Here is a 19492-nt window from a genome sequence, read left to right as displayed (position 1 = left end):
GCCTTCGGGTTGGAAATTAAAAAAAATATATAGCGTGTGTGAGCATGTCTATGTGTGTGAGGGTGGGTGGTTGCTGGGTGCGTCCCGAAGACTGATGGTGTTGTCCTTTGCTCTGACACACACCTACACACACTGTCAAAGCTGAGCATCAGCGGTTGGGGGATGAGAGAGTGAAGAATGCATGTGTGCGTGTGCAACAGACTTCAGTGATCATGCTTTATGTTCACGCTCACCTTCAGCACCGTGAACCAGCCTACTTTGCTCTATTGTATGTGTGGCTTCACAATCCAATATGGTCAACAAATCATCTTCATTTACTCACACACGCGTACCAGCAAAGCACAGCAAACTAAAGCAGAGCAGAGCAACAAAAGCACTCAACCTTGTGGACTTCGGATTAACCAGGAGACCTTAAATAGGGCACAGGTGTGCCCGTCAAAATAAGTGCATCATTCCCAATTGGGATATTACATTTTGTTTGTTTTTCAGAAGTAATTCTTTTTTCTCCCAACATCTCATATTGTTCCAATATGGCCACATTCAACATACTTACATTGCACAACTGTGCATTTCAATGCCATTATTACAGTTTTGGCTTATGGAAACACAGCACAAGAAATCTGGTGTATAATGTGCATATCTACGTGGTGTAGGAACGCAACACTTGGCAGCCTGGAAAAAAAACTTTCAAATACAGCTTAAAACATGTTTTGCAGTACATTGTATTGTTGTAAAGCTGGATACTTTTCCTGACACTCCCAGCAGCTGAATAAAGTCGGTTCGAACAGATCCAGTACTTCCACCTGAGAACATCATGTCTGTAATCGACGTTGACAAAGAAATAACAAGTACGTACAGCGACAGACGTCCTTGAAGAAAACGCAATCATGGGAGACAAGCATGATTAAAAGGACACACAAAGAGAAAGCTGCGCTGAAAGAGACAGCTGCAAGCAGTGCACAAGCGCATGCTTGTGCATGTATCTCACCAGAGCGAACTCCTTGTTGAGGACCATCTGCTCCAGCAGTGAGGACTCGTTGTGGAAGAGGTGCGGCTGCATGTGGCTCCACATGTGGGGGAACCACCAGAACTCATCTACATATTTCAGTAGCAGATCGTCTCCCTCATCCTCCTCCATCGTGCCTGAACACAGACACAAAGCACGCACACACATGCACAAAGACAAAAGGACAAATAATAAAACATGTGCAAAAGCAAGCAGGCACACAAAGTTTGACAATATCATCAACAATTGCTTCATCTTAAGATTGTGTTGCTAAATAAAGTGGTCTGAAACCATTGTGACGACAAGTGATGGCATAGCTATAACAGATGCTATGGTAATGTGTGGTACTTTGTATTAGATTTCTTCTAATTATAATCATGTTCAGTCTAACCTCTATTTTTCTTTCCCAGTGTATCCTACACCTTTGTTCTTTTACTGCAGATTTAGACACTTTAACTAGAAAATCAATAAAATCTGTCCTTGGAGCCACAAAGTAGCCGACAATGCTCCACAGTAGATCATGACCCTTATAAATATGCCCGAATAAATATTACTTTATAACTCTAAATTTAGAAATAGATTTTTTTAATGACAGGAAACCTTGACACAAATGAGTCTGCACACTATACGCTGTTTAACCATTTGCAGCTTACTCCACCTAAGACATTTTTGCAGCAAATTGTTTTCTTTGTAAATTCTATTGTAAGATATAGTTATGTGTGTAATATGTACTGCACACTTTGATGCATAACAGATAGAAATATACATAAATATAACTACCAGACTGTGAATGGTATATTTTGTCTGATTGCTTATAGTACAAGCAAACATGTTTCAACTGCAAATATGGTATTACAGTACATATTAGGAGAACTGTGATCTACACACCTCCACGTAATTGTAAGCTGTACTTTATGATTTACATACTGCACTGTATGATTAGTTTGAAGCACATGGACATTTAATTAGCCTAAACATTATTATCCAAGATGCTTTTTTACTGTACCACTGACAGTTTGAGTGCCCACATAAAAACAAGTGCAATGAAAAAAGGAAATGTATAAATCATTCATACAAAACATCAGCCAACATCATTAAAAAAAGTGAGAAAAAAAAAACATATAGTGTCTGTGTTGATTCTGGCAGTGATGGAAAACAAACAGAACACACCTGTGTGGTAGAACTTCCCAGAGAAGCCCAGATTGAAGGTAAAATTGGAGATTTGAGAACGCAGCTGTCTCTGAGTATCAAGGAGAGCCTGCAGATAGATAGATAGATAGATAGATAGATAGATAGATAGATAGATAGATAGATAGATAGATAGATAGATAGATAGATAGATAGATAGATAGATAGATAGAGAGATAGATAGATAGATAGAGAGAGAGATAGAGAGATAGATAGATCGATCAGGGACACAATTTCAATTGCAGATTACACTATATAAAGTTCATCTCTCTCCAGCCTGCACTAGTACAGGTAAAAACCTGATCTGTCTAATTTAAGTCCTATATCTCTCTGTTGTACAGATAAAGCTCCTTTCAAAAATGCACTGCCTTCCATAGATCTGATGGCATTTGAACATTTCTCCTTCATGTCTGAATGAGCACCTGGTCACATTTCTATAAAAATCACGACAGCAACCTCAATAGGTCGGACCAAGGAATGTTTCAAAAAGGCAGGAGTTAGAAGCCTCTACTCTGATGACATACATGTTATGTATAGCAGCCTGCACAATGTGACCGAATCCCAGCAGAAGCTATCGGTGTCACTTGATGTAATCTCCAATTTCTTTGTCTCTCCTCCTACACCAAATTATTCTGTCAGCACTTCTGTTCCTAAATTCATGATAGTATTTCTATTTGTTCTGGAAATATATTCAGTTTGGCTCTCTTTCGAAATAACAAAAATATGAGCACTCTCAAACTTGTAATGAATTTGTAAATCTCAAAGTGAAGGAACAATAACAAAAAAGTAGCCTGTGTCTGAATGCCAGAGTGTCGTCACCTTAACTGACTGATCAAGTCTGCAGTGTGTCCCATGTCTGCAAAGGGTTTAAGTTAACCCTGGTTCTTCAGAGAACTAGTACGATGGCTGTATGTACTCGTCACTGCTCTACATTGTGGCAAGACGATGGCATGTTACATTATTTAGGTCTGTTGTTTTGCTTTCTATGCGCCCAATTCGGTTCCTGTCCCTAAAGTTACAGCAGTCTCTGGTTTCAATACTTGAATCAGGATTTTCTTCACTTATTTAATGACTTCATTAGTTTACTGGCCTTTAAACAAAGACTCTGTAATGAGTGTTAACTAAAGAGAGTTGCACACTCTGCACACACACCGATAGTAATGCGAGTTAATGAAGGTCAGTGCATTAGTAGCCTCTGGAGGGTGGACTAATAACCCCCACACACACTCCTCCCTCCTCATCATTCTCTCCATCCATCCCTAACACTACCAAGTGAAACCCTTACACTCCCCCTCCCCTCCCTCTTCCTCTCTTTCTGGTTCTCCCTCTATTCTTCCATCATCCTGCTTCTGAGAACCTGCAGTCGCCTCTCTCGGCCCCCCCTTCCCCATTCCACTCCTCCCACCGTTCTCTGAACCTCCATCTCTCCCTCGCTTGCTCCGTGAAAATGTCACATTCTCAGGAGACAGGGCTGTACTAATTTGAAATGAAGGCTGAAGCAGCATGGAGGAAAGATCGCTCTCTCCCTCTTTCTATAACTCTCTGCCCCAGCTCTTTCTCTCGCATCCTCCCATCCCATGTTCTCACAGTTTGTTCCCACAAATATTTTGTTTATCTATAAAACTCTTTGAATTCTCTTTATATTTCAGTCCGCAGGGTCTTTATATTGGGCTACGCACCACATCTCAGCGACCAATCTTTTGTCATGCTGCTTTTAATCGATCCCTAGGAACCTTTCCTGATTTACGAGACCTGAGCAGCTGAAGTCAGAGCTAGGAGTTGGTTCCAGGCACTGCTCCCCCCTACCCTCCACCTCTCGTTTTTTTCACCCTCTCTCCTCCTGAGCGGGTGCCTTCCAAACTAACAAATATCCAGACACATGCATGGAGTGTCTTCATTAGCTCTAATCTAATGGTGTTGAAGATGGCTGCATGCTGACAGATGTGCACAATTCCCTAATCTGATCCCCTGTCTCCTCTTCTATGACATCCTCTACATCTTGCAGACACACACACACACACACACACACACACACACACACACACACACACACACACACACACACACACACACACACACACACACACACACACACACTGAGGCAAACGTGTGGATACAAAGACTTAAGAATTAAATTAAGTTTGTAGCTGAGTGCTTTGCATTGTAACTCAATATACACTCCCCGATGCACTTGGTCGAAATGCATTATTAACGTGTGTGTTGGTATCTGCGAGAGTTGGCGTAGGTGTGTGTCCAAGTGTGCAGTATATTAGTTTAAACATCTCATTTGTATTCTGCTACCTAACATCCAAAGCAGAAAACAGAAGAACCATGAAGGAAATGTTGGTGCTGTGTCAGTGAGTCTCAGAGCAACAAACAACCAAACAGCTGCTTTTTGCATGTTTTCACCCCATCGCCCTGACAGTCAACATTTTATCCCCTCTATTTCTGACTTGGTAAAGGTGTGTTTTTATTGTGTGTCGATGCCACTTTGAGCAGAAAGCCATTTTCCAAACGCTTTCAGTTGCTGCATTTATGGATGCTTTCTAATTTGAGAGCTCCTGCAAAAGATTGCACTGACAAGTCGCGTCGTCGCAAATTTTACCCCCGAAAAGCGAACGAGGATGTTTTGAAAGGGACATCGGGGAACTTGGCAATTTATCGTATCAAAGAGGGTGTTGTTCAGCAGCCAGCTCTCAAATCTTACACATCAGAGACTTTTCAAAACACTCCCTACCTACAACAGCAGCGCACATTATGAAGCGTTCACGGGAAACAAATTACTCAGTGAGATAGGTCAGCCTTCTCCACCAGGTTTCAGTTCTGAAGCGATTTTCGAACCATCTGTAGGGTACATTTAATAGTAAATAAAGAGAGCAGAGAGAGAAGGTCAACTCTGGCACCTTTTTCACCTTCACACAGCTGACCAAGTTATTTTATGGACTGAGTACGAATGTTGGAGTTGAAGTTTCTTAGAATTGCATAACTGCTCAGACACAGGCCCCACTAATCTGATTTCAGAAGGCGTTCCCTGAGGTTCTATGGCCACACGATATGGATGCAGGCAGTTTAATGGCCTTTCTGATTTGCATAGCAGCCTAACTTTCCTGCATTTTATATTGGTGACTCTGTATTTGCGCTATACCCAGTGGTTTGTATGCCCAGTGTGCATTACAGGAAGTGAGTTGCCAAACCTGCAGAATATCACAAAATCACTCAAAAGACCAGCCCATCAGGATACCACAACCACATCAATAGAGACATATTGTTGTGTTAACGCCTGAGAGTTAACAAAACCAAACCAAATGAGTAAATTGTGGCAGTTTACAACCCCAAAACTAATCCTGAGCGTCATTCTTTGAAGCCTGAGTGTTAGGAGTGTAGAGTGTATGGAAGGACTGCTGTATGAAGAGCCTGCAGAATTGTGATGAGAAACTACAGCCAACAAAAAAAAAAAAAAAAGAAGTACACTTCTTGGACAGAAACTTTCACACTGAGCATATGACAAAACCCTCAGTCTGCCTCTGAGGGACAATGAAGTCCCCTCCTGCTGTTTTTCTGAGGGTAACAGCAGCAGATCTGGGAGAATTGTGGGCTTTATGCAATACGGAGCCAATCTGTCCAGTGGATACTGAGCTCAAAGCTGAGAATGGTTTTAAAATGGGCCATAAGAGATACTTTAAAAGAAAAAAGGGGAGATTTGGATTAGCAGGAGGTGGGACTATGTTGCATGTGAGAGATCTTGACAATCCTAGTGATGAAGGTAAACACACACTGGGATTAGCGGCTAGCGATAGCCCTCATTTCCGTGCCCAATCCCACAGCTTCCCAGCACTGTGAGTGTCAGAAGCAATGCCAGTTTGTTTCTGTGTATGTGAGACTGACAGCGGGTGTGCGTTTCAGCGTGTTCTTGCATGTGTGTGTGGTAAGCACTGGAAGAGGTGCCAGCTAGATGTTGGGGTTCAAACAGATGGGAGACAGGCATCTGGACAGCTGGCATTCACTGCCTTTCAAAAACCCTTTACACCAACCACCTCTTCACCATATCCCCATTCTGTCATTCTCGCCTTTGCACTGTTTTTTTTTTATTTCCCTCACTTTTCTTTTCTTCTCACAGCCTTAAGCCTGCCTGTAAAATCTAAAATAATAAAAGTAATTATAAAATAAACACTAAGTGGGATTTTGTGCGCAAACAGATTTGGGAAGCGAGTATAGACGAGCAAGAAAATTGGTCCCATTTATGAGGTTTAATTCCCGTGCAAAAAGCAGGTCAAAGTTCTCGATTCATCTACACGAGCGCTTTGTCTCTGCATGTGTATGTCAGCACGCGTAATGTGAACACTAGACCAGCAAATTTAACTGGGTCAGGCATCTCTATTTGATGAGCAGAAAGCGCACCTTCCCAGTTAATGCCAGTCTTCCTTTTGCTTACTCTTTCTTTCCCTATCACACTTCCAGTCTCGCTTGTCAGATTCAAGTCAGCGTAGCTTATTATACTGGGGCATTTTACAAAATCATCTATTCACTTGCATTTACGTATTCAAGGTACTTGTGATTGCTTTGGCATCGCTATACTTACACTAAATTCTACTTGGCAGCCCCTCAAGGATTTTGAGTTTCAGTGATTGCTGTGACTGCAAAAACCTGCCTCATTCTGTGGAAGAAAATGCATGGCACGCGGCCACTTTCTCCGAGTTTATTTGGAGTAAAAACAAGAGCACCAACAAAGAATGTTAATTAAACAGAACAAGTTATTAAGACGTTATTTAGTTGACAAATTCTTTCTTTAGAGTATTCTTTATAGTGACACTGTGATGGCTGTCTTTTTTGTACTATCCGTCAATAAAAATACAGAATGAAAAGCCCGCATACACAAACATCCTTTTTTCCCCTTCATAAGAACATAACTGCAAAACTTCTAGTTCCCTGCAGGGCTAACTGTGATCATTTGACTTGTCCTGATCAGGAGGATGAATGAGAGCAGATGTCAGGATACATCGCGCTGGAAGCGTTATCCTGTTCTCCGCTGTCATCCTGAGTGTCGTCTCTTTTTTTCTTTTTTCCACCTGCTATTTGTCATTTATAAACCATTAGGTCCTAACACTTAAGATTTCTTACCAAGGTAAATGAGTATTGCCCCGCATTAAAAAAAAGGGGGGGGGGGGTTGAGGCTTGTGTGCCTCCTGTAACACAAACAGCGAACTCAATCTCTTTTCTCAAATTTCCTTGTCTCTCCTTTGATTTTTAAATCCTCCATTCATTGTTTATGCCTTTCTTCATTACTTATGTAATAGCATTGGGCAAAGTAGTAAACAGATATGGAAGGAGCTTAGTTTGATTGACTCAAGCGGTAAATATGCATCATACTTAATTAGGTCCCAAGATTAACTCGAAATAGGACTGCACAATAAACTACTGCTATGCCAAAAACCTTTATTAAAATCTGAATTGTGCCCATTTTTTTGTTCTATTTTCAATTTTAGCTTAGACGAAAGTGATCACAAGAACACGAAAAACACTTCTATCCAAACAGCTATACTCATTCAGTTCAAACATCCAGAAAACACATCCTTTTCAGTCTGGTGTCCCTCAGCGTGATGCAGCAATACAGTATACAACAAAAGACAGCAAAGCATTGTGCAGTGTCACTTCAGTGTCAAATGATTCACAATTGTATCATCTTACAGGAATTGCATTACTTCTACATTGAACAGCAGGTTATTTCCTCTTGTGCAACACTGAAGCAAGCAGTTTAGATTTACTATGATAAAAGTACAGGACTTACAGTAGTAACTCAGGGAGCAAAAGTCCTCTCATTAATGGGATTCAAATCTTTTTTTTTCCAATACTTTATTCGCCCACTGTTATTTTTAATGAATCAATCCTCCCAGAACTGAGGGTACCAATGTTGCACAAATTTCTAGGGAGATGCTCTGCCATTTTTCAGAGACAACGTCATGTTGCTCTGCCTTTCTCCCTTTAAAATACAGTAAAAGTGTTCTGTCAGATTCAAGTAAGGCGATGTACTAGGCCAGGTTGTAGTTTTCAGTTTTTTCTTCTTTAGAAACTTCCGAAACTTGTGTGATTTTAACAGTGTGCAGTATACCTCTTCTGCCAAGCTTCTACTGATGAGACGTCATCTCGTCAACCACTATTTCTGTATATCTACATGCATCCATGGTGCCATCTATAAATGTCATCTCGCCAACACATTTTTGCTGCTCTATATGATCACACTCCCACCACTGTCAGAACTATGCATTCATTGTGGTGGTTTTGGCCTGGTTCACACCAAACATGCTGAACCCCATGTGCGCAGGACAAATTTATCTTGGTCTCATCTGACCAAAGAATGTGCTCCCAGCCTTCATAGTTTTTTTTTTCTTGTTCTTTAACCAAGTTTCATGTTGCAATTTTGTGCCAACAGGCAAGTGTATTTTTTTCTTGGGTGCCGTCCATAAAGGTTGATGCTATGCAGTGTTCATCACACTGTCACAGAAACTCTGATTTCCACTGATGACTCCTATGCCAAGTCTGAAGCATGTGTTCATGCATTTTTCAGAAATAAATTGTACAAGTAGCACACTGTATGTGGTGATATTTTGAGAGAATGGCTAATGCAGAGCTGATTACAGTACTTTGACTCGGTCTCACCTGATTACTGCTGCAACTGCGTTTAAGCTGTTTTTTTAGTTGGTCACAGCTTCCGGTGTCATTTCCCACGTTCGTAAAATGTGACAACCTGATTTTTCATTTCCTGTTGCAATATTCTCCACATTGAGCTATGATGCAGAAAACCAAAGATGAGGAAGTTCTGTGATTCACAGGTCTTTTTTATTACTATGTTCACACAGTAAGGATAAGTGGAAATTGCGGGTGCGCTCAGTTTGTTTGATCACGTGTTTTGACTTTTTTCTTAATGATCACATGTATTCACTTTCATCGCATTAAGTATCTACTTTTGGGCCTGTATTTTCAATATAGTCTTTCTAAAGTACTGTTTTTAATTGTTCATGAGAGAAAATATTGTACTTTTCAACTTTTGATACAATTTTGAATCATTTGACATTTATGTGACATTATACAACAAACTGCTATTGCATTTTCTAATTGGGTAAGATGTTGAAACAGGCTGTATGGTTTTTTATACCACATGAAAGTATTAAATATCTCGCTCAAGGAAAATAGAAAGACTTGCTGTGTCTATGGAAACACATTTTAATCTTATTTAGTCAATTATTCCATTTCAGGAGTACAAGATATAGACCTTCACAACATAACGTTGGTGAAATGAAAGCGATTTTATCGGGTATAGTGGATATCTATCACTGGAGGCTCTTATGTACACCCATACAAACATTGGAAGAGTTTGCACACAACGCAGAAAGTTCTGAGTCGATGTGAGGCAACTGTGCAGATCACTGAGTTACTACTCGCCTTTAGATACATAACAGTCGAAAATATCGAGCTCAAGTGAATGCAACCCCCATGTACCGAGAGAGTGCGTGTGTCTTGACTTCTAAATCCGCGTATGAGATACGCCTTCACATACGCGTCGTCTAAACTTGGATGACACCACGGCAGAAAACACCTTGGGGAGGAAAAGAGCAAGAACGAGTAGATAGGTGGCTTAGCGAAGAATACAAATAGGCCCGAGATAGTGATCAATGACTCAGGCAAGGAGGGAGTGAGGAAGAAGATGAGTGGAGGAGGATGAGGAGGTGGCAAGAAAGAAAGGTGGAGGTGATAAAAAGACATCTGAAGACGAGGATCTGACACCTCCCTAACGACCACTCTGAAGGAGAGAAGAGGAGACAACCTACATGCATGTATTAAAAAAAAACCCACAAGCACTGGTCCGAGAATCATTGATGGGAGTTTTTGACTGGCATCATCCCTCATTTTGAGAAATGTCATCTGTGGGGTGCCTCCCTGTGAATCATTTTAATAGAGGAAATACAGCTGTGTGTGTTAGTGTGTGTGCAGACAGAAGGGGGTGTAGGTATTGTTTGTCACCAGATGAACTCGTGGGGTGAGACTAATGAAGAGTGCAGAGAGAAGGAGGGTGGCATTTTAATTGGCCTCTCTCTCTGTCTCACTCCTCTCTCTTCTTCTTTCAGGGAGAACAGAAGATTGAATGTTGGCTGTACGGAGGTAAGAAGGGATTTCTAACATTGGCCCTGCAAACACCTTGCTCTGCTAATTGCTCACTAACACTCCCTGTTACATACATAGATATAACAGTCAAGATAGGCAGAGACATAATTTCCATTTTCACATTATTTCTCTGCCACTTATCCAGGGTGACATTTCACCATAGGCGGGCTTTTGCTTCAGCAGTCCTAGAATACTATTTGAATATTTAGGGCATAATATTCAAAGATGTTTTGATGAACCCACCAAACACCAATTCCCAGATGTTGATTCTTGGGCTCAGCTGTGGCCTGTAATGTCATCGTGGCTTCAGTCAGTCCGTTCTGACCCAAATTAAATCTAACACAGTTTAAAATGTTTTGCTCCATAAAGCTAACACCAGACCCAAGGCAATTTTCCACAACCTCGATATCAGTGTGCAAACACTTTGCTTTCATGATTAAATAATCCCCCTGAATTCCACAAGCCTTCATCTTTTTAATGAAATGAAGAGACATCTTTTCAGCTGTCACCTTCGCCCAAAGCTAGATGTATATTTGACATGTGGTCATCTAATATGAGTCATCCTTTCAACAGCTATTCAGTGACATTTCGCTCGAAGGGAAAGACTTTCTTTCACGAGCTCATCTGAAAACTAAGCAACAGGATGTACTATTCAAAAAATCCCTGCATTATGACAAAGATGGAGGGGGGGAAAAAGTCAAATGAATCTGTTCATCGCATGATTATGAATATACGCTGTTTACTCCTGCATACACACTTAAAAACACCTTGCTCAGACTGTAATTTGACAACTCTACCTGAGGCTCTCCATCTCTGAAGGGAGGGCTGCTACAAATCATCATATTCCTGCTCCCCCGCCTCCCCTCTTCTGCTTCCCCATTTCCCTTCAGCATTTTGTTTGTCTGAAATCGCAAAGTTAGCTGCTAGCTCTTCCCTTAGGCACCATGCTCCACCTTCTCTCTCTCTCCAACTATTTTCCTTCTTTTTTCCTCAAGTCTTTCTGGTGGTGATTGCCAACTATCCTGAAGGAGAGAGAAGAGTAGAAATGTAGAAGAAGTGTGAGTCTTTCAAATGGCATCCCTCCCTCTTTTTATGACCCTCTCTCTCCATATCTGTCTCTCCATCCCCCCCCCCCCCCACACACACACACACACACACACCTCTCTCTCTCTCTCTCTCTCTCCACATCTTCCTACATCCCCATCTCCCTGCCCTTCTGTTATGGCACTGGTTCATCCTCATGTATATTTATGCTACAAAGCTGAAGAGTCAGGCAGACTTAAAATGAAAACTCCAACTAGACAGCGCTTGTGTGCTCATTTTGTGAATGTGTATGTGCACGGGAATGTGTGCACTGAGCGTGTGTGTGTGTGTGAAAGAGAGTGTGTGTGAGTGAATATGTACTCTTTTATCCTTTCTGGATACAAGCATCTTTTTTATATTCAAGGGTGGAATTCCTCTCCACTTCACCACCCACTGCATTCTGTTTTTTTTTTTTTTTTAGTCTCCCCATTCCTCTCATCTCCTGCCCAACTTTCAGCCACGGACAGGTGTCTCATTTTTTGTCAGTGGCTGACAGGACAGGTGAAAGTGACATTCTAATCTAAAGCAGCGATTCAGAAAACAACCACACACATTTGCCTATCATGTATATTGTGTGGCTGCAGTGAGACTGGAATACTCATCTGTTCTTAGCTCATGCACATGTCCACAGAGCAGTATAAATCTCCCCTTTCTAAGAGTCCCCCACACTCATTCAGACGCACACGCTCCTTTTATGAAAACCCACCAAAACACAATTTATTTCCCTTGAACATCTATCGAGTGTGAACACAGTGGGAGAATGTGACCATAGAGTTCAAACAAAATTCCTCCCGCTGAGGACTTTTATCCAACCCCCCAGCAAACGCAAAGTGCTTTTTTTGTCTCTTATAAATATTACATTCCTACAGAAAGTGTTTGCAAATACTGTATTTCTGTATGTATACATGCATCGAGGTGCACGGCTGCCTGCATGTGTGTGTTTGCTCATGCAAGCGTGTGTGTTGAAACAATAGCTGTCTTGAGAGGCGGGCTGCATGGCTGACTCTCCTTTAGTTTCCCTAAGAGGAGGAACGTGGGAAAAGAGGAATAAGTGCCATTCATCTTTTCACTGGCTCATTCACTACCTCTCTTTCTTTCTCTCACCCCCTCCTCTTTTCCTCTTTCACACCACATCTTTGTTCCCTTAAATGGCCTCTTCTGGCTAAACCTCCATTTGAGAATACCCTCTCGTTGTACCCTGACACATATGCACTTGATACACAAACACAGAAAGCCATCACACACATGCACAAGCCCTTCCAAATATCTCCGAAATGCACCCAAGCCTGAGCTAAAATCCTCTGAAATACACTCCCGGAACAATCTTTTGCTGAGGTTACTTAGACAGCAACAAGCAAACCTTCCTTATCTCTACCACCGCACTGCCATCATTACTGTTTTTAGAAGTTGATACCAGAATGACATATCTAATCCAACACAACTGACCTAACACGAATTCATCCTCTCTATCCCACACTTTATCTCTCTAATGCACAATATCACATCCCCGTCATCCCCAATACCTTCACATCCTTGGCATTCATGCGTGTCCCTTCTTTTCCCACAAATATGTCATCTATATCCACCAGTATGTGCCGGTCCAGCCCCAAAGTAAGCTTCCTGTCCGAGAGGTAGGAAATGGCGTCCACCAGGATGAGTCTGTGGAGCCAGTAGCCCAGTCCCTGGCCAAAGAGGACTCGCCTCACCCCATCATAGAGTCCCATGTCCTGCACCACTGTGGCCTGGTGGCCTTGACTGAAGCCAGGCCCTGGATTATCTCCGCTGCCTGCCCCTGCTCCCTCCTTAGCCCGTGCATGCAGCACAGCCTGGTATGTGGAGTGATTAGAGGAGAATGAGGTCCAGTCCTCCCCAGGTAAGGCCCCTCGATCTGTGCCGGGTTTGGTCAGGTGGAGGAGAGGCGAGCTGGACACCACACAGCAGTCCCAAAGCGCTTGGTTGGTCCTGAGCACCAGCGGTAGGCCTCGCAGTTTGAGGACAGATGGGGAGTTCTCAGTGGAGCGGTAGAAGCCGATGATGCCAACTCTGTACTCAGTACAATACTGATGCAACAGCTGTCTGTTCCATGTGTCTGCATGTGCATACTTTAACAGGTTCTCGTAAATGATGAGCGAATATCGTCCGCGGCCTTTTTCTGTCAGCGGCGGCAGGTCGCCCTTTCCTGAGGCTATCTCCATGCGGAACTGGAAATGTGCTGACTCCAATATAGCCACAATGTCCTGACCCAGCTGGGAGTACTGGGACTCCACCAGCACCAGCACCACCGGGTCAGTGTGGACGTGTGTGTGCGGTGGGTTCGGAGGGTACGGGTACGGGAGCTGTCGGTACGGGGACATGGAGAGCGGCTGGGAGCAGGCAGGCTCGGCAGATTGTCCAAGTTGCATGGAAGGGGAGGAGTTCGTAAAGAGGAAATAGGCAGAGAGGAGGAGGGAGAGGAGACAGCAGGAGGCCAGTAAGAGCAGGAGCCTACGCAAGTGGCGACGGAACCGCACAGCCACTGTCATCGCGAAGAGGGAGAAGTCTATTTTTTTTTAGTTTGCTGGAGTTTAAAGAGTGCGTGAAGGAGTTTGGGGGTTTTGAGGAACCCTAGAGATTGTCTATGTGTGTGAGACACGCGCAAAAAAGCCACTCAGAGGTGTGTCATGTCACCATGGCAGGTGAGAAAAGGAGCTGCTCCGGATGTCAGAGAGCGAAGGTCTTGATTGAGGATATGCAGTTGGGGCGCTCTCCTTCCAATCCTCACGGAAGAATCGCACGCACAGACGGAGCGAGCGATGATTAATTTCTGCAGAGAAAAGGGGACAAGGAGAAATGAAGAAAGAGTAAATTTGTTGGGCAAGGTTGAATTGTATGCTTTAGCTCGGTGTATGAATGCTCGCGGGTGTGTGTGTGTGTGCCTAGGTTGTGCCACCCTGGGGAGTGTGAGGGCACAGCTGGTAACTACAGAGCTGATTGAAAACAAGTTGCATCCTCAGGGCTTAGCCAACCTCTGGCGCACACAGACACACACACACAGACACACACACACACACACAGGCAAAGTGACATCACAGTTAAAAGCTTAAACACAACACTGAAGTCAATCCCCACAAATAAACAACAGCTGGTTGTGTGCTAATATGGCAGTGCGGGGAGGTGGATGGGATCTCAACTAATAAGTCCCATAAAGCTCCACAGAGAATTCCTCTAATTGTACCAAAACTCTGTGCACCTCTGTCCTATTTCTGAACCTAATCATCTGAAATATCACAAAATTAGAGCTGGAATCCTTTTGCCAGGAGCACTAATCTGGGGGGAGCCCAAGACAGTACAGAGGAAATGAGGAACGAGAGAAAGTGCAAGAATAAGAGAAACGGCAAGAGAAAGAGCAGAGAGAGGAACAAAATGCAATGAATTATAGAAAGAGACAAAAAAGACCAGGATTAGCATCTTAATGTATGTGCCGGGAGCCAGGGAGAAGAAAAGATCCCACAGCATCTCTTTCTCTCTCTTTTCTCTCCACCCCCATTATACCCCTCTTCTCTCCTTCTGTCTGTTTGAATATCAATAGTCTTTCCTCACGTTCTCCATCCTTTCTTCCTCGCTCCTTTGCCTTCAGAACACACGCAAGGAGAAGGTCATAGAGGAGCTACTACAGTCATCTTCCCTACATATGATACCAGAAAATCCAAAAGAGGCGGGAAAAGGTTTGTTTCCTGTATAGCTGTGCCAACTCCATGAGGAAAGTTGTATTTGTTGCTTTAATAAAATGTGTTTCATCCAAACTGGCACTTGGATTATCAATGCGGTGCTCTGTGGCATCGGGAGTTTTAACACAAACCAAAAATGTGAAGGAATCTGAGTAAAGGTGTGCAGTCATACTCATCCTTAGTAGTGGCTAATTCAAGGTTATGTTCTGGAATTTTGTAGGAGAATTTGCAACTTAGACAGCTAAGTTTGTCAGGTGATCTAACCTGTTACTATAGGTATGTATTTGTGTCACTGTCAGGAGCCACAGGAGGGCGCTGGAATTGGATTAACACAGACAGTTCACTCAGAAGTTATTTTAATAACTCATAGTGGTCTTCTAAGTCATATGATACGCAGGAATAGAAAATAAAACACAATACAGACAATTCTATTGAATTTTTAGGCCTGCATGAAAAATAAAAACTTTTGGACCATTTTAAAATTCAAATTTAAAGCAAAAATGAGAATTTAAGAATGTTTTTATAATGTGTTTTTGTCATAATAATGTTTTTTTAAATAATTTACGGTGATTTGATTTGTCATAAATATTGAAAGACCCGCAAAAAACATTCAATTTCAAATAGATTTACATAAGAGTAGTGTTGTTAAAGCACATAACTTAAAACCTGCAGAAAAAGACAAAAGCAGTGATAAATCCCCAGTCTCTTCAATCTCTACAAAAAAAATATAATTAAATATAATTCTTTTAAAAAGAAAGGCAACCACAGCACAAACATCAATGACTGTTAGGGGCAGACAAATGACAAAACTCCAACTAACAGCAGCCAATTCCACAGAGTTTCTCCATCCCGCGTCCCTCCGCTGAAGTTTATGTCACCGACTCGCCCACTTACCTCTGACCGAGTCCGAGGCGCTGCCGCACGGCGAGAGGCGAGACGGCGGCGCGGCGAGTGCGTTGCTTCTGCTGCTGCTTCGGGTGAGTCCGGGGCTACGCTCTCGGTGGCGCACCACTCCGTGTCTTTTGGATGCTGAGGCGTTGTGCCATCTCTCCCCCTCCTCGCCTCTCTCCCTCGCTCTTCCCTCCACTAGAGCAGCAGGGGCGGCCAGCCGGAATGATCCGCTCTCCTCCCCCCTTTCATCATTCTTCGCTTTCTCTTACTCTCGTCTCCCCCGCTGTTTCCTCCCTCCCTCTCTATCTCTTCCCCACCCCAGTACGCTCACTTCTTTTTCCCTTTCTGGCTCAGCTTTTTATTTAAGGAGGAGATGAAGCAGCGACAAGACGCAGGAGCGCCGATGTCTGGGCTGCCTGTTAACGACTGAGTGCCGCGCGTAAAATCCTCCGGTTTAAGAGCGCCTACACAAGTGGAGGCGATCGAGAGAGAGAGAGAGGGAGGGAGGGAGGGAGAGAGAGAGGGGGGGAGGTAGAGGCGAAAGAAGGGGAGGGGGCTCGCTTTGATTGACACAAACAGCCGTTTTTCTCGGGCATCAGCGATCACGGGCCCGGTAAAAGCTCACGGCCCGTTAGACGGTGTTAGTTGGATGAGGGATGTCACACACCTTTATGCGCACTGGTGCAAGTTAATGGCGAGCTGTAGTGCTCCTCACTCCCGTTCCTTGCACAAGTTGGTATTAAAGGCGAGAATAAATGGGGAAAGGCAGAAACATTGCAAATTCACATAATCAAGAAGTGCATCACTGGGAATAAACAAACGTTTCTGAGCAAACGCCCACAGTCATACATGTTGGTATGCATCAGCCCCATTAGGTCTCCTCCTGCAGAATGTCAATCAGCAAACCGCAGCCTGTCAATCACAGTGTTTTTAAACTTGATTAGGTGTTCCCCTTTCACTCCCCACTAGTTCATCAATCTCTCTAACCCATTTGCACTGACACACTCTTACTCACACAAATCTCGGTGGAGCTGGTGGGCCCCTCATTCACATTGTAATGGCCTTACAATGGAGCTTACTTAGTAATTGTGCATGTGCTGTGCATTTGAGAGAGAGGACACAACTGGGACAAGCGAAGGAAATGTGTCAACTTAAAGAGAGGCACACGATTGTGCTAGTTGAGAAAGCGACTCACAGAGAGGAATCTGACTTAAACATGTAGGGTCTGTACCAACACACATGTAATGTACATTATCAACCTGGAGCACAGAGGAAAAACATAATTTCACATCTCTCTCACTACCCTTTACCCAAGCTCCTTTCAGTTCACTCCTTTGTATTAATCTAATGGCATCGGAATGTGTCGGCTTCATGTCTGAATGAGCATCTTGGTCACTTTTCCATAGAAGTCGCAATAAAAATCTTGCTAGTATCATTTATGAAACACTTTCAAAAAGTCACAAATGTAAACTGCATGCACTTGCACAATGTTGGAAAGTACTGCCTGTCCAATCTATTCTGTCACTGCTGTGGGTATGTCTGAACGAAACCATGATGATTATTATTACTCTGTCAAGTAACACGGCGGAGTTATGTGACAATCGGCATACCTTTGTCCATCTGTCTGTCTCTAGCAACATTACTCAGAAACTGACAAATGGATTTGAACAAAAAATCAGGGAAGGTCAGAAATGACACAAGGACCAAGTGGTTGGATTTTGGCAGTGATGTGGTTTATAGTCTGAATCCATGGATTTGTTAAAGATTTCTGTACCATTGTGAGATAGTGGCACAGCATCACCGTAACTATGACAACAAGTGAACACTAAGTCAGCTGCCTGCTGATGATCACATGATTGCGATCCTACTACAAATCAACCACTGCAGACTTATTGGAACTTAACTGTCAGGAATGACATAAGGAACAATTGAATAACTAGTGGGGATGTTTCCGATTCCCTTCAATTCCCACCACACGGTACATGTTTAGGTCACACGATTCAGTATCTGTAGGTAAGGTAATTTTTTTATTAAAGATTTCATCTGTTTGAAATGATATGACTGAGCATCCTTGGTGGAGTAGTGCGCTCTCCGAGTGCTTTTCTAGTTATAAAAATGGCATACCTACTTCAAACAGTTCTCGGACTCACCAGAAAATGTCACAGGACAAAGCTTGTTCTTGCATTGTTTTCCAGCGTAATCTACTTTAATTTCAATGCACTTGGTCCACCGATGTTCAGGCTTTGTTGTCCCTTCACAATAAAGGCCACATCTTGAGTCTCTGGATCCTCCTCAACGGTATGGATGATCTCATCATGGCAACTAGATTTTAGTTTGGTAAACAGATAGAAGTGAGATGGTACCAGGTCGGGTGAATAAGGTTCATGGAGCAACAGTTCAAAGCCACATTTGGCTGCTTTTTCCATCCATACTGGTGTGGATGGTTTTGGAGCAAGAGCAGCTCCCTCGAAGCTTTCCTCTCCTTTTTTCTCTGATTGCTTCAAACATTAGAGCCTTTGTGGACAGTGATTTAAGACTTTTTCTTATGCAACTGCCCTCCAAAATGTAGGTCTTCAGGTGAGGCAGACAACTTTTTGAACTGTCCTCATTTGTCTGAATGATGCTGTCACTTTAGCGGATTGATGAAGGCAGCAAAGTCATGTCTGAACAGGACCTGATTTTGAGAAATTTGCAGATGTTTCGTTCTATTCTTATTCAGAGTGTCCCTATATCTGGCTCTTTAAGCTCTTTAAAGGTGCACTCTATTCTATTGTCCTACATTTTCAGGCTTCATATTCTCCACAAAAGTTGCGACAGCAGTCTAATTAGGTTGAACATTTACATTTAACTTTCAACACGGCACAAGTCTGGACGACATGCAGCTGCATTAACAGATATGCACAAGACTGCCATGTACTGATTGTCCAATCTTGGTTCTGTTGTGAGTGTGTCTGAATGGAACCACAAGATGACATAAAAGTGACCTGCGTCTGAATGACAGAATGCCATCACTTGAACAGACTGATGAAGCCGGCAATGTTACATATCCCATGTCTGACAAGGGCTTTAGTGTAATGACTAAGCGGCGGTGGTGAGAAACAGAGCTTGAATGAAATATAACAGCCAAAATATAATGCCCTACAGAATGGAATCCGGAGATAATGAAGGTTTGGATTGGAGTGCGATTGTGTTTGTATGTAAATTAGTGTCAGTGGGTGAAGTGTAATTAGAGAGGCTGTTCACCCATTTCCTCCACATTGCAAGCAGAGAACTACTTCTGCCGTGGTGCTAGTTGCAGACAATAAGCCAGAAATGAGAACTAGACAGCTGCACAGAGGGTACAGTGTAAGCTGCAGCGTGGATGCGTTTCCATACATGAGCGTGTGTGTCAACCCTAAAGGTAATTACAGAGGCCTTTATGGTAACAAACCACAAAAACGCAACTGCTGAGAAAGCTCAG

General features: G+C 43.0%; 1 protein-coding gene across 2 annotated transcripts in view; it reads right to left on the bottom strand.

Moving 5' to 3' along the window:
* The window catches only part of ndst3 (N-deacetylase/N-sulfotransferase (heparan glucosaminyl) 3), a 48896-nt gene extending 32399 nt beyond the window's left edge, over window positions 1–16497 (bottom strand). Inside the window, exons 1-4 of one of the 2 annotated variants that reach the window (XM_051945323.1) lie at window positions 16036–16497; window positions 12958–14237; window positions 2177–2264; window positions 989–1143 (exon numbers count right to left, since the gene is read on the bottom strand). In XM_051945323.1, coding sequence (XP_051801283.1) covers window positions 989–1143; window positions 2177–2264; window positions 12958–13956 — 1242 coding nt within the window. In that variant the 5' untranslated portion in view covers window positions 13957–14237; window positions 16036–16497. The remainder of the gene's footprint in view (window positions 1–988; window positions 1144–2176; window positions 2265–12957; window positions 14238–16035) is intronic. The other variant, XM_051945324.1, reaches the window with a different exon arrangement.
* Window positions 16498–19492: the final 2995 nt, after the last annotated feature.

This window comes from Acanthochromis polyacanthus, chromosome 3 (genome assembly GCF_021347895.1).
Source record: "Acanthochromis polyacanthus isolate Apoly-LR-REF ecotype Palm Island chromosome 3, KAUST_Apoly_ChrSc, whole genome shotgun sequence".
Taxonomy (NCBI): Eukaryota; Metazoa; Chordata; class Actinopteri; family Pomacentridae; genus Acanthochromis; species Acanthochromis polyacanthus.
The sequence above is the reverse complement of the archived record's forward strand: the minus strand, read 5'-3'. Positions and strand labels throughout refer to the sequence as shown.